The 15,866-nt window shown below is 37.2% G+C and overlaps 2 protein-coding genes across 2 annotated transcripts; both read left to right on the forward strand.

The window, feature by feature from the left end:
* Window positions 1-152: 152 nt before the first annotated feature.
* DWA2 (DWD (DDB1-binding WD40 protein) hypersensitive to ABA 2) lies at window positions 153-6,574 on the forward strand. The gene is made up of 13 exons (XM_059603804.2): window positions 153-325; window positions 442-525; window positions 636-768; window positions 1,259-1,370; window positions 1,890-1,989; window positions 3,091-3,218; window positions 4,045-4,114; window positions 4,388-4,476; window positions 4,836-4,881; window positions 5,372-5,445; window positions 5,543-5,616; window positions 5,700-5,758; window positions 6,171-6,574. Exons 1-13 carry the CDS (start codon window positions 281-283, stop codon window positions 6,210-6,212), a joined length of 1,056 nt encoding a protein of 351 aa, XP_059459787.2. The 5' UTR covers window positions 153-280; the 3' UTR covers window positions 6,213-6,574.
* A 2,168-nt stretch (window positions 6,575-8,742) lies between these two features.
* LOC132189346 (inactive purple acid phosphatase-like protein) lies at window positions 8,743-15,731 on the forward strand. Its single transcript, XM_059604053.2, has 11 exons — window positions 8,743-9,374; window positions 9,542-9,636; window positions 9,783-9,976; window positions 11,419-11,458; window positions 12,203-12,284; window positions 12,409-12,486; window positions 12,600-12,725; window positions 13,327-13,448; window positions 14,578-14,617; window positions 15,070-15,144; window positions 15,434-15,731. The coding sequence occupies exons 1-11, from the start codon at window positions 9,034-9,036 to the stop codon at window positions 15,600-15,602; spliced, it is 1,362 nt and encodes a 453-aa protein (XP_059460036.1). The 5' UTR covers window positions 8,743-9,033; the 3' UTR covers window positions 15,603-15,731.
* Window positions 15,732-15,866: the final 135 nt, after the last annotated feature.

Below are 15,866 nucleotides of genomic sequence, written 5' to 3' on the forward strand. Positions count from 1 at the left end.
GCATTTGGAGGAGACAAGAGCGGGTTGCCGGGTTTGGATGGGTCTCATCCAACGTGCGACCCGCCTGATATAGGGGTCCAAATCAAAACGAAGAGAGCCCCGAGTCCGGCCCCTGACCGTTAATAATTCTGACCATCACAGAGCCCAAAAAAAAAAAAAAACACACGGGCGATTTAGCCTTGTCGTTGGCTTCCGGTCACGCCCTGGCGTATAGGGAAAACTCTACGGCATCAGCTACTGCTAACACGTCCTCTAGATCCCGAAACTAAGCGGTACGCCAATGCAAGGAGGATCATCAGGCATTGGATATGGTATGAAATACCAGGTAACAAATTCAAAAATCCCTGTTCAACTTTCAGATTTTCTTCTTCTTCTTCTTGTAATTTCTCTCGAACCTTTCGAGTTCTAAATTAGGATTCTGAATCTTTCTTCGTTGGTTAGGCTCGATGCATTTCGGATGTGAAAGCAGACACAGATCACACCAGCTTCATCACTGGCACTCAAAGTCTCAAAGAAGAAAACGAGGTCTATATTTACACAAATTTCTAAAATATATATTCAATTTTTTTTTTTCCTTATAATAGGAATTTTTTTTTTTCGATGGTTGTTAATTTAATGGAAGTGAACTATTTCAGGTGCATTTGATTCGGCTTTCATCAGGTGGAACCGAGCTCATATGCGAGGGTTTGTTCGCGCACGCGAACGAGATCTGGGACATCGCTTCCTGTCCCTTCGATCAGCGGATCTTCTCCACTGTCTACTCTACTGGTAATTGATTGATTGATTGCTCCTGATTGTTGATTTCTTCTTTTGCTTTGTAATTTCAAACACTAAGCGGTGTTTGAATGCTTGCAAGCATGGTTTTGCTTTGTGATATGGATATAGTTAAGGTTTGGGAGTTTATTGGCCCATAGACATTGCAAATAGAGTAAAATAATATCACGCGGTTCTACTGGGAACTTTGAATTGCTTGCTGGTAGGTGTAGTACTTCAAATATTATACTGAGATTGAGGTACGGATTGGCCGAGCGGTTCTCTGATTTTGATCATTCTATACCTCAGAGGGGAAATGCTAGGCATTAGATAGTGAAATTTCCGTTTATTTATTTTCTTTACTGTTTTAGTTGAACCATACGTGAGGCTACTATGTATATGGATTGAGTGCCAATTTCTTGTCTCCACCCTCCCACCGTCTCTCTCATGTGTCACTGAAATCAAGGGAACTGAATTGTTTTGATTTTGTTTGATGGTCTTGAAGGTGAATCGTATGGCGCAGCAATATGGCAGATCCCTGAGTTATATGGCGAGCTAAATTCCCCTCAGTTGGAGCGGATTACCTCACTTGATGCACATGTTGGTAAGATTAAGTGGTGAGTTTGTTTATCCTGGTCTCACATTTCTTTGCTCTAGGATACACGCTCTCTAAATATGCATTGTGAAGAACATGTTTATCTGTTTTTTTTCCTTCCTCTTTTCTTTATCATGTCATGTGGCATATGATTTGGAACTCTGCATTTTGTTAAAGTTGCTGAAATAAATGGAAAAGCATCTTCTAAATAATATGATACTACATAATTTTTAAATGTTTGTGTTCAATGCTTAAAATGATGATTTGAAATCATGTATCTAAACTTATAAGGTAGATACAATTTCACTATCTTTTGCTTTTGGGATTAAGTAGCTTTTCAGCGCTATCTGGGTCACTCTTGTGGCGATGGTGTGGTGTTATGGTGCAATATTTTTTTTTCTAGTTAAATTTATTTTTCTTATTAGAATGACTAATTTTATTTAATTTTTTTTGTTTGTTTGTTTTTAAGGCTTTGAAGTACTTTGATCCTTACATGTGATTCATCAGCTCACTTGCCCTGTATATATACACCTTTGAACAGCGTTCTTTGGTGGCCCTCTGGAAGGCATGATAAGCTGATCAGCATTGATGAGGAAACTCTTTTCTTGTGGAGCTTTGATTGTTCAAAAAAAGTAGCCCAGGTATAGTTCATAATGAAATTTGTGGAGTGATCCCATGTCCATTGATTATGATTGTGGTAAAAGTAATACCCGACTTAGTTTCCTGTCGCTCTACTGAAGGAATTAGATTTAGGGCAAATAGCTATTTTCGTCCTTGAAATTTGCAAGAAGTTCCAATTTAGTCCCCAGAGTTTAAAAGGTAGCAATCAAGCTCTTGAATCGTTTAAGGGTACGTTTGGTATACTAGAATGATAATTACCTAGGAATGATAATGAGTATTACCAGGAATATAGGAATGATAATGAGTATTACCAGGAATGCAAGAAGCTGAAATGGAATGACCATTCCTATTCATTTGTTTGGTGGCAACACAAGAATGACCAAATTTCATAACTGGAATGAACTTGGTTGTCAACTAAATTTCCTTAAATACCCTTGCTTATAAAAATAATATCCCTAAAAAAACCATTCGTATTTATTGACTCCCCCATTGCTTGAGGGTGGTCGCTGCCACCCCCGTAGGTTCTGTTCGGGAGGCCGACCACCCCCAAATGGTTTTATTTTGGGTGCCCAAAAAAAAAAAACGAATGATATTTTGGGGATATGATTCTTAAAGTTATTCCATTCCTGGGGGAATACCTATTCTCTACCTTTTTTGGAGGAAGGGTTATTTCTCATATCAGAGGAACAACTATTTTATGGCACAACCAAATAACGGAATAGCTATTCCTATGAAATAACTATTCCATTTTATGGCACAAACAAATAACGGAATAGCTATTCCTATGAAATAACTATTCCATTCCTAATTCTATTCCATTGTACCAAACATGCCCTAAATCATTCAAATTAAGCCTTCCATCAACCTCACTGATGCCCATGGCTGGTCTGTCATGTTAAATAGAGCCTGTGGCACTACTTAATCTATATTTGGCAACCATAAGTCCACATAAAATCGCACGTGGTAGGATAGAAATGGAGTTCTATTTTCTCTTTTGAAATTATCTTTAGCCTGTTTTTCAATCCATGAAACTGTAGTTGCGTGGAGTAATTGTGTAGTGTAACTTTTAACTCTTTAAATTCTTGTGTTGATTCTCATTTAGTTCTTGTTGCAAAATCTAGGTACAATCACAAGAGTCTGTTGGTATGCTGCATAAGTTATCTGGAGGAGCATGGGATCCACATGATGTGAATGCTGTTGCAGTCACTTGTGACTCTGCTACCCAATTTTGGGATCTACGGACAATGAAGTATGTTATGCTTTCATACTTTATTGTTGTGTTGCTTTAATAATTGTTTATCACCCATATGTAAAGAGTTTGCATGTAGGTTAGTTTTTGTTTGAAGTATGTTGTCAGATAGTCTCACAGCTTATCAACCCAACCATTGTCTTCATTTGAAACTAGGACCTACCTTCTTAATGGTTTTTGATGTGAAACAAAATAGTCATGAATTCACACAACAAAATTAAGGCAAAACTGGGGCAAAGTGAGGAGAAAAAAAGCTAAAAGAAGAGATAGAAGAAGCTACAAAGAGAGAAGTGAGGAAAGAGAAAGAGGATGAAGAGAGAGAAAAAGGCAGGGGAAAGCGAGAGAAAGAAGAGGGGGAAGGGAGAAGAATATATCCTTCATTTTTTTATTCTATCAACTTTGCCTCCATTGGAGTACAATGTATGCTGAAATAGACTCCAACTAAACCCTTGGGCCACGTCTATTTATTAACTTACCTAACACGGCAATGCCCACTATTGAATTGCCCAAAATAATTTAGGGCAACACTTAATACTATTGACTCTTGAAAATTAAATACTAATAACTCGTTCTGCAGCAGGTTCTTTTTCTTCCTGTTACTGAACACTGCTTCTTTCTGCTGAGTAGGTTGACAATGTTAACAAGTAGAACTATTGTGCACTAATGTATTCTTATTTTGGTTTTCTCTTTTTGTCAACTAGTTAGTATGATTTGGAAAAACTTTTTGATTTGCATAAAGGGAGGAAAGGTGTTTATGGAACTGCTAATTTCATATGGTAAAAGTACCAAAGCTCATTGTGACCAATGGTTGGATTATTGATTGCAGGAAGACAAATTCAATTGAGCGTGCCCATGTCCGCAATGTTGATTACAACCCGAAGAAGAAGCATATATTTGTAAGAATTTAACTTTGCATTTAGTATACTCGTCTTTGTGTGTGTTCTAACTCCTTATAAAATATAACTCGTCTCAAATTATACTTAACTCTCTCGTTGATAATGATGTATAGATTGGCAGCTAGAGGGTATCTGTCTACACTCATGTATACATGCTTTCATTGTATGTTAGAGTGCATGGATAATTTCTTCACATTGCTTCTTATAGCATAAGAAATATCTTTACTGCTTCTAATTTTTTTTAGCATAATTAATATTTTATCTTTATTGCAGGTCACTGCAGAAGAGGAATCTGGGATTTGCATATGGGATCTTAGAAAGCCAGAGGTTCCCATCCAAGAACTTCCGGGACATACACACTGGTATATATATTTAAAGCCTGTTTGTGATTGTGTTGGGAAATAGAGCTTTTGTCTATAGAAAAAAATTTACAAGATCTTTTTAGAAAAAAACCTTATTTTTAAGCTTCTCCCAAAACACAGTTTTGAGCTTTTTAGAGCAAAAAAGTGCTTTTTAAATTTTTTTACCAAACGGACCCATTTTTGCTTGTTGTTAGCCGTGTTCTTGCTGGATGAACCCTATTGTATACATGCATCTGAGTGTTTTCTGTTATTAACTTTGTGCACTTTTAAATGATTTTGATTGGCTGTATCCTTTGTAAAAAAGAATTTTAGATTTTCACATCCTTTTAGCTCCCTAACCTGTTTAAACATGTCACCAGGACATGGGCTGTCAAGTGTAACCCTGAGTACGACAGGCTGATTTTGGTACTCTCTCTCTCTCTCTCTCTCTCTCTCTCTCGTGTATATATATATATATATATGTGTGTGTGTGTGTGTGCACGTGTGCATGTGTACAAACATATACACATATATTCAAGCCTTTTTTTTTGAAGTCCGGAATGGATATTATAGCATACATTTATACATATATTCAAGCCTTTTTTTTTTAAGTCCGGAATGGATATTATAGCATACATTTATACATATATTCAAGCCTTTTGTTTTTGAAGTCCGGAATGGATATTAGAGCATACATTTATACATATATTCAAGGCTTTTTTTGAAGTCCAGAATGGATATTATAGCATACATTTACATTCATCTTGTTAAGGTCTTAGATCTAAGTGGTACCATAGCATCACCTCATCTGCACTGTATATGCCTTCAAAATATTGTAAGACCATTATTTCACTAAATATCTGATGACTGACTGACTCACTGTATTATTTCTCTGATAAAATGGAACCTTTTGCAGAGTGCTGGTACAGACTCAACTGTCAACTTGTGGTTGGCTTCTCCATCTGGCAGTGATGAGTTTACATCTGAAAGGTCCTTTTCTTGTCTTGGGCGTTTAAATATATTCTTTTGGCTTATTTCATCCTTTGATTTCTGCCGATAATTTTCATCTATGTTTTGTTTTTGGCAGCCTGGTTGATTCACCAACTCGGCGGGTGGATCCATTACTTCATTCATACAGTGACTACGAAGACAGTGTTTATGGTAATTACTACAACCCTCTGGTTTTTCTATGCTTTTTATCGTTTTACTAAAGCTGACTTTTTTTTTTTACACTTGATTTAAAGGCCTTGCTTGGAGCACCCGTGAACCTTGGATCTTTGCATCGTTATCCTATGATGGGAGGGTGAGAACACTAGTGATCTACTACATAAAGCAGTAGGAAGTGGTAATTAATTCTCTAGGGGAAAAAAATTAAAAATAAAAACTTAGTTTTGCTGCATGGCCTGATACACCTTATTGTTGATTGGGGTATGTGTTACATCTCCATTGCTGGGACAACTTATCGATTGGTTTTGTCCTATTTCTCGTTGTCATAATGTGAGCATAAGGTTTAATGCTGCCGAGTTTTTTGTCATGCATGGCTTCCAGAAGCATTCTCTTATGTGCTTCATCTGGGACTTCATTTGCTTCATTTGGATTTTCTGTTAGCAAGGTTGTGAACATGCATTTATGTCGCTGGGTAAATTAATATAGACACCCATTTGACATTTCTCCTTATCTCACGAATTTGACTCTTTTCTTTTCATTCAAAACAGGTAGTTGTAGAAGCAGTTAAGCCTTTTCTCTCAAAAAAATGAAGCTCGACATACATTGCCGGTTGCTACAACTGGGCTACACGGTGCTCCCTTTATGTTCACAGACAGACGCCAGAAGAGAGCAGAACCTAATTTTGGATTTGGGTGTTTTTGTACTGATCAATGTTATGCAGCTACTGGCGATCACTGCATAAATAGAAGTGTCCCCTTGGCAACGCAGTATTGTGAAAGATGACTCCATTGCATACATCCTTTTTATACATATCTCAAGGCAGATTTCATCATCATCATCTGCTCTCATGGAATTTCCATGTTTATTTCATGCATCTTTTGTATATTTCTTGCGTTCGATGAAAACAACTACTGCATGGTAATTATTCTTAGGCGTGCCTCTTTTGAGATGATCTCATCCATTTGACCTCTTTACTTCAGCAAGTATGTGAATCAAACTGACTCGCGTACACTGAATTGACGGGCTTCCCCTAGCCTGAAATTTATGGATTAAACATTTAGAGAGAGAGAGGAGAGAGAGAGAGAGGGGGCAGGCTCCTGATTGGCCAATGTGAGTAGCAATACGTGGGGTTTCCGCCCAACCTATTACAAAGAAAATCGTTCTTTGAGCTTGCTCCCCTCATGCTTCTAGGCATAGCAATGTGGCGCTAAAGATTCTTTGCTATTCAAAAAAAGGAGAACCGGAGATCTTGAAGATGTGAAGAGAAAATAAAGAAAGAAAACAGAAAGAAGAGGCTCTAGGCTAAGTTCTTTTTTTTTTTTTTTTTTATAAGTCTAGGCTAAGTTTTTTTAAATGATATATATTTAGTATATATTATATATAAAATATCTTTATTATACATAACATGGCTAGGTTGGTTCGGGGTAGAAAAACTGACCCGAACTATGCGTAAAACTGGCCGTAAGGTGTCAGGTTCGGAGTGGTCAACCCAACTGGTTTTTTAAACAGCCCTAGGTGGGGCCTTGTTCTCACATGATGTGATATTTTGTTTGTGTGTTTCATGATAATTATTATGCTGCTCAAAGATAGCGTAAAGTTGAAGCATGATCATTATTTGGAAGTCTATTTGCTCCCATTAAAACAAAACATCAGGTGCCAATTGCCAAAGGTTATCATTAGTCTCCCTCATAAAGAAGCCTCTGCAAAACTACCACAAACGTATATCCACGAGTAAATTACGAAAAGTATGTGTTTATAAAGGCTTCTGAATCCGACGTGTATGACAGTCCCCGATGCTCACATTGGTGACGCAATGCCAGCTTAAGCTTATCCCATAATCCCAAGTGCAAAATTTGTTTCATGAAGTGACATTAAACTTATCCAAAACACGCAGAGACATGAGTCACAGAAACTGTTGGGTGTTTCCTAGTCCAATGGCAGCGATCCAAATCTAAATTCTCGCGCTTTATTCTTCTTTCACTTTGACTTGTGGCACTCTTGGTCACCACGTATCCCCTGCCCCGAACCTTTTTACACGTCGGCCAACCGCGTCTTCGGATTCAGCTCATCCACAAGCGCATGGCCAACAGGTGTCCTGCCATGTCATCACATTGCAAGGGTGCCGGCACGTGGTGGAACGCAAGAGAAATAGGCGGCACTGGTCGCAGTAAGGGTGTTGCAGACTGCATAGCTTTTGCTTTCGCAACAGTGATAAAGTCCGCTTATATGTCGTATTGTCACGTGGGCATCTTCTCACAGCCACGTGATCACAAGCAAAGATTTCATTAAGAAAATCCGGAGATTCTCTGAGTGTTTGGGGGGTGATTCGAAGATCTGCTTGATTTATACGTTATCATCCAGGAACTGCTGGTGTACTGCCTCCTATATAATTGATCTTCTGTTTAAAGTTAATTTAATTTTTTAGTATATTTCATTAGATTGTAAATAACAAAAGAAGAAAGTTATATTTATCCAAAGAAAAGAAAAACCATCATGGAGAAACAGAAGCAAATATTTTTGTGGGCATCACGTTTTAGCTTTATGTGCCCTGTGGACCAGAACATATCCTTGCTGACAAATCATTTGAATCCTAGCTGACAAATCATGTGAACTTATAGAGTTTGATTAAAGTACGGAACTGGATAAACAAACCCAAGTACTTTGTACAACAAAAGATTTCAAACACTAATTGGTCAAGGCCGTTGCCCTTTCATAAAAGAGTAATGCTATTATGCTAGTGTATTTTAAATAGTTTTTATATTAGTAATTAAACAAATAAATTTAAAAAGTTACTTAAAACAAAGCAGGTCAGCCTATGTAAATTAAGTATAAATGCAACAATTCTTCATCATCTCACTATCAATTTAATAGATTAAATTATAAAAAAAAAAAAATTATTGGTAATTTGATTTCTAGACGTATATTTAAATAAATAAATAAAACAAAAGGTGGGGGGCTCAGCTGTGCTGTTGGTGTGTTCCATCCAACCAAGAAAGAATAGAAGTGACGGTGCAAATTTTGACACGTGGCATATCACAAAATGTGTTGGCCCCACCTCCTGCTCACGTGTATGATTAAATCCCCGGGATTCGCAGCCATTTTCCAAAGCACCTTCTCCGATCTGATCTCTCCTCTCTTCAAAGCTCAGTCCCTCCCTCACCGTCAGGTGCCCCAAGGCCCCCAACACAAAGATTCCCCCGAAATTCTCTCCTCTAATCCCATTGGTTGCTTATTTTTGTTTCCCAAAATTCCTAATATTAAAGAGGGAAAAATTAAAAAGGGAAAAACACAGGTCTCCTTCGTTCTCTGGAGTTCAACAACACTCATAGTGACTTTCGCCAGTTTTACACGAGGGATTTCTGTTTCTACTTTAGGGTTTTGATATTTTTCCGGATGGCATTTTCGTAAATAATGGCGGCGAGTTCCGGAGGCTTCGCGGCTCAGTTCGATTTCAAGCTCGGTGGAGGAGGAGGACAGGGAATCGTCGTCGGAGATGGATTTCCGGGGGCGCATGGTCTCGGATTGGAGGTGAGGAAGCGGTGGTGGTGGAGGAGGAGGGTGCGTGAGCGTGACCGGGTCGTAGGACCGTGTCGGATCAGCTGCTGCTGCTCCGACCCGGTTGTCCCGATCCGGAGAGCCAACGGGCCGGTCAAGCGCGTGGAGAAGCGCGAGGAATGGCGGTTCGACCCCAAGAGAAGGCCTCACAGAGCCCGAATCCAAGCCTCCCCTTCAACGCCTTTCGCTTCTTCTCAGTATGTCCCAATCTTCGCCTATATGTGTGTGTGTGCGTGAGTCTTGTTCACTAGGTGCTTAAGTACTTGGTTTAGCCAAACGAGGTCTTGGTTGTTTTTCGAAGATTACTTGTGGTGGCGATTAGTTTGTATAAGTTGCTCTTTTTGGCATTTTGATTTTGGTGCAGATCGCGCTTTATCTCGAAACAAGAAAAGAAGTTCTATCCTCGCTGTACCCCGAGAAATTCCGGTCCGCAATCCCGTGACACGCCTCCGAGAAGAGGTAAATTTGGAATGCAGTCATTGTCATGTTGGTTTGTGATGTAATCTTGATGTTAGTTGCTTTAACAAACAATTGAAGATAACTAAGAAAACATGTGATGAAATTCCGTCTATGCTAACATTTCAATTGATGGCACTTCATTGTAGACACTGGGATTGCAAATGAGAACGAGTGGGGCATCAGCTTATTGAATGAGAATGTTAATGAGTCTGGTACAAATGAAGATGGGAGTTCTTGGTATCGAGAAAGTGGGGAAGACTTGGGCGAAAATGGATACAGATGTAGGTGGACAAGGATGGGTGGTCAATCAAATGATGGTTCCTCAGAGTGGAAAGAAACGGTATAAGTATCGTTCAATCATGTGATATTTCATGTATGATAGCATTGTTCACTTGGAGTGAAGCTAAATGGAAGCAATTCTCTGTGAATATTACATGCCAATGACAATTGCTACTCATTTTTACTGGCACATTCTTCAAATTCTTTTATATATGTATTATTGTTATGCAATTGAGGAAGTTCAATTCACACAATGGCTGAAGCTACCTCGCAAGTTTCTGTCCTTACAAGTAACTGTTGAATTATGTTGTTTAATATCAACTAAATCCGGTTATAAAGGTAAATAACTACTTATAAGGAGGGAGAATATGAGCAGGTCTTCCATTCCATAGTACATATTTATTTCAGTTGATTCTCAAGGGTGCATAAGCTCTTTGGGAATCTCATGGTGCAATCTGATTTAAAAATTTCTATGCAAGGAGGGAATGATGTTGGTTCTGTATGGTTAAGAGGGAAAAAGTTTCAAAATTTATGAATTGAAGTTTATTTCACATTCCAGAGAATTTTTAGTAATGAGAAAATGGAAAAAAAAAAAAAAATTCCTTTTAAGTAATGATCATCTAATCTGCAAGAAGAATTTCTAGGTGTAGGTCATATGTGTAGCAGTAGAAGGGTGGCTATGAGAAAAGTGATGATTTTTTCTACCTTGAGGATAAAATTTATATCGGAAAATACTTCCCTAGAAGCAGGCTAAAGTGACGCCTTTTTTGGAGTGTTATGTGATTACTGCATCCAAACAAATTTGAAGAGAAGTTTTTTTTGAAGTAACATTCTGACACAAACAGACACAGAAACTGTAAATGGTGGATGACATTTTCTTTCTGTTATTGTGCCAATATTGATATGACAAAATGTGAAGTTAAAGCTATGAGTTAGCTTTATCGTGGCCATCAAATCATCATTGTCAAAGCCTTGTCACAACCTATGGGTGCTATAGCTTCAAGCTATTGTCATATTAGCATCTGGAAATGCATGGATGTTGTCTTGGAGGGACAACAAAATTCATGAAAACAGTAGTAATTAATGTCAACTCGTATTACTAGCACATTAAATGGACATGGAATTTGAAATTTAATGTGAATAGTTTATCATGTTCTGATGCTTTGAAAAAGTTGAAAAAAATTAATATGACTAGCATACAGAACATGTCTCTCTCCGTTGAGCTAATTAACAAGTAGTTTCATCTTTTTCTACTAGTAATCTATGTTTTTTATATCGAGATGCATTTGAGTTACTGGAGAAAATACTTGTAACATCTTTTTTTTGTTCTGAAATTATTCCATAACTTTGGAGTTTATATTGAGTGATGTATTACTTTTTATAATTGTAGAGTCTATGATTAATCATCTGCCTTTCAATGAACAGATGACATTTTTTTTATAACCCTATTAAGTATCATCCCAGGTGGATGCATTTAATTGGATTTATTGATCTCATTGACAGTGGTGGGAGAAAAGTGACTGGACCGGATACAAAGAGCTAGGTACTTGCTGACCCTATCTTTACTTTCCCAATTGGTTATTTCTATGGATCAATAGAGATATCTAGATAGTTTTTGATATTCTAGCTAAAAGTTTTGAACAATTTTGTCTAAGGGTTATATTGTTGAAATTATAGCTTACCAATCTGACTTAAATTGAGCTCCTGCCTGATAGTGATGAAGGGAAAGTTTGCACCTTTCAACATCTGTATATAAATTGATTTACTGGTTTATGACTCCATCCGAGTAAAATTGTCTATTCCTATTGGTTCATTTTCATTTTCCACATTTCTAGTCATTTTGATTGGGACAAGTAGTCTCCAGTAATTAAGGGATTGACATGTGGACGACTTATGTAATTCATGCCCAAGCATCTCAAGCTTTAGAAATATATAAGTATGAATCCAATTGTCCATTTCACGTTTCTTGTTTGTATGAAATATGGTGCCTATCAATCACTTTGGACATTTGTGTGCATATTAATAAGATGCTATAATTTGACTGAGTTAAATGACTTGAGCAATCCCATTGATTCTTTGTCCAGTCGTGCTTCTGGACTATGCACTACCATGTCAAATTAATCTATTATCTGAGGACATGCAATGGCAACCCTTCCCAGCATACTATATTACTGTTTGTGTAATTAAATCTAGAAACTGTCCCAGTACATTGCCTGTTTTCAATCTTTTGGCTAATTAATCTGAGTGTTTATTACATGTGCATTCACAAAGTTCTATCTTCTTGCAGGTGTGGAGAAATCTGGTAGAAATGCTGAAGGGGATTCATGGTGGGAAACATGGCAGGAAAATCTTCAACAAGATGAATGGAGGTCTTTATCGTTGTCTTCCTGTCCATATAAAAAAAGTTTGCGAACTAAAAAATGTAGTCACTTTCCTGTTTGTGCCACTTCAATTGATATGACAAGTCAATAATTCTGGATTCCAACATTGCAGTAATTTAGCAAGGATAGAGAGGAGTGCACAGAAACAAGCAAAATCTGGCACTGAAAATGCTGGATGGTACGAGAAGTGGTAAGCTAATGTATTTCAATGCCCAATACTTGTGTGCATTGGTTATGCATGTGAGCAACAACGAAGTGTTGTATATTCATAATAGATTGATGATACATCTAATCTGAATACAGGTGGGAGAAATACGATGCTAAAGGCTGGACTGAGAAAGGGGCACATAAATATGGTAGACTGAATGAACAGTCCTGGTGGGAGAAGTGGGGAGAGCATTATGATGGAAGAGGATCTGTTCTCAAATGGTTTTCTTTAATCATCCTTTGTGATTTCACTTTGAACATAAATGTGCTTTGTGCAAATGCCTTCTTCTATGGATGCTAGTGTATTTCGTACGTTCATTAGTTTGAGTGTGCAAGTCAAAATTCAGGTTTTGCCTGTAATCACTACGTATGAGATTTTATTTTATTTATTTTTTAATTTATGAAACTGAGCAACAGATGGGAAGAAAGAAAGAAAGAAAATCTGTTCCAAAGTTTGATAATTTCATGCTTCAAAAGAAAAAAAAAAGTGGCATAGTTGATCGTGATAGATATGTGGAGGCAACATACATTTGTAGAAAAATAATTTTCTCTCCTATTCAATGATATATATGAACTACGGGTATATACCACACTAATAATGATATGAAGACCTTGGTTTGTGTAGAAATTTTAAGGGAGGATAATTGAGGATTTAAGTACTATTTTCCATTGCTTTATCTGAAACCATGCTTTGGGAAGAATTGACAAATCACGCAATGTTGGCCTTTTTCTTTGTCTGTTCATGTATTTAATACTGTTAGAGCCTCCCAATTGACTCCTCTCTCTCTCTCTCTCTCTCTCTCTCTCTCGTAAACCTCCTCAGGACAGATAAATGGGCTGAGACTGAACTTGGCACCAAATGGGGAGACAAGTGGGAGGAGAAGTTCTTTGCTGGCATAGGTTCACGGCAAGGGGAGACCTGGCATGTATCTCCCAGTGGTGAACGTATGTCTAATCCTTTTATTCTTTAGTGATAATGTTTATTTTACATATCATGTCTGCCTGGTAAACATTTATCATTAAATGTTTTGGGCCATCGAACATATCCTTTGAAATTCTTTGTATGTTATTTTGGATTTTCTTTTAAAATAGGGTAATGCTACTTTTCACACCAGTTGGCATGACGTGTTTTAAGTAGCTTCTTATGTCAGCCACTTAAAAAGACAAAAGGAAAACCACTTAAAACATACCATATCAGCCGGTATGAAATGAGTGTGAAAAGTACTATTAATCTTTAAAGTAACCAATATCGATTTCTGTTGATTCCTTGATTTGTACAGGTTTTCTTTTTTTCTTGCAGTTTATAATATACTAATCTTTATTCCTAGTAACTTCTTCTTAAGACCCACCGGAGTTGCCCTGGAAATATCTTTGACAAAAAAATGTCTAGTGGAAGGATTTTGACATATCTTTTAGGCCTTCTGAAACTATACCCTTTCACTTTCTGGGAGAAGACATGGGTGCTTAAATTTGAGTATTATTGATGGATTAATTGTTCATGTGGAGAAATATTTTGATATAAAAATTTTAGTTCCTACACAGAAACACTCTCTAGGCACCGTCTCGCCTGTGTGACTGCCAATTTTCATGCCAATGTCTACACCAGAATACCTTTATTTATAGAAGAAGAGAGCCTACTTGTACAGTTATGTTTTGGCATTTTTTTAAATTTTTTTTTTTTAATTTTATATATATAAAGGACTCATGAGTTGCATTGCTTGTCATTTATCCTAATGAGCTGGGCCTCATTGCTCATTTCGGTTTTCATTTCTACAGTTACAGCAATGAAATTCAAGTTATGAATCCTATTCTTTTCTTCTTCTTTTTGTGATTAATGTTTATGAACATGATATGATAATATACTCAACTGATTGACCCTATGAAAACATGACAAACTAAATGTCAGGATTCTTTCATGGTTTGAAGGAGTGGCCTCAATTACTGTTGCCTAGGATTTGTAAATAAATTGTTTCCATGTCCAGTGATTGAGGTGTTCGTGTTTGGTTTTACTTGTATAACTTAATTTTTATGGTGTACATAAGAATTCATCAGTTTTTTTTTTCCTCTTTTTCAGGTTGGTCGAGAACATGGGGGGAAGAACACTTTGGAAATGGGTATGGACATTTCTCTCTTAAACCGCTTTAGGAATGCAGCAAAGCTTCTCTCATGATAGCTAGCCGTTTTATAATGATTTGTTCTTTTAATATAGCCGTATTTAAATTATTTTCAAGTTTAACCTCATATGAATTTAATGGTTAAATATTTAGTTCTTCTACCTTTCATTGTGTGAGAAATGCTAGACTTTTCAAATTTTTTTCTCCAAAAGTTGTCTTCCAAATAATGTGTTAACATCCCATGAAATTTATTATTTTATAAAATATGTCACTAACTCATGAGATGATGACACACCATTTGAGAACCAACTTTAGAAGAAATTTTTTGAAAAGTGTAGCTCTGTTCATGTATTAGTACTGAAGATAAATTTTAGAGTTGTAGGAAGTCCTTTGTGGATGGTTGATTTCTGCGTACCGTATTGGATACTAATATGGCATTTTTCCTGTGCCAGCAAAGTGCATAAATACGGGAAGAGCACAACAGGTGAAAGCTGGGATATTGTTGTGGACGAGGAAACCTATTATGAGTAAGAAGATTACTTATCAACTATCAAAGTTGGCTGTATATACATTAGAGTAATGCTAGAAGAGAAATGCTACGCATCGTACTTTTATCCCACTTTACTATGTGAAAAAAAAAAAAAAAATTCAATTGCAGATTGATTTTGCCATGTCAGCAGAGTGTGGTGTATAGCATTATTTATGTTAAAATTCACACTTTGCTAACGTGGAAAAGTGAGATAGTTATCTTCTTAGAAGTAGGTAAGATGGGTTTTTGTGAAATTTAAATTTGATGAACTTTCGCTTTTGATGAAGGGCTGAACCTCATTATGGTTGGGCGGATGTCGTGGGTGACTCGAACCAGTTGCTTTCAATTAACCCTCGGGAGAGGCCACCTGGTGTCTACCCAAATCTTGACTTTGGGTCATCTCCACCACCTCCACCTGATGATGACTCATCAGAAGAATTGCCTCCTTCACAATGAAGGGCCGATTTTTGGGCTGAGACTTTAGGTAGGTGGTTATTGATTCAAGTCCAATTATATTGTTTGAAACTCTTGTAACAGAATATTGCGAGTTACCCTTGTCAATTAATTCATTCTTTTGATTGTTAATGCTTCCATGTCTTCCATTTCAGACGCCGATTACGTTTTGTATATTATTTACTTGTGATCATGTCTTGGTAAGAATAATACGTTTTGTTAGCAGTATCTGGCCGCTGCTATGCCCCTTAAGCAGTGCCCCAAGAC

Source organism: Corylus avellana, chromosome 9, assembly GCF_965113065.1.
Source record: "Corylus avellana chromosome 9, dhCorAvel1.hap1.2, whole genome shotgun sequence".
NCBI classification, from domain to species: domain Eukaryota; kingdom Viridiplantae; phylum Streptophyta; class Magnoliopsida; order Fagales; family Betulaceae; genus Corylus; species Corylus avellana.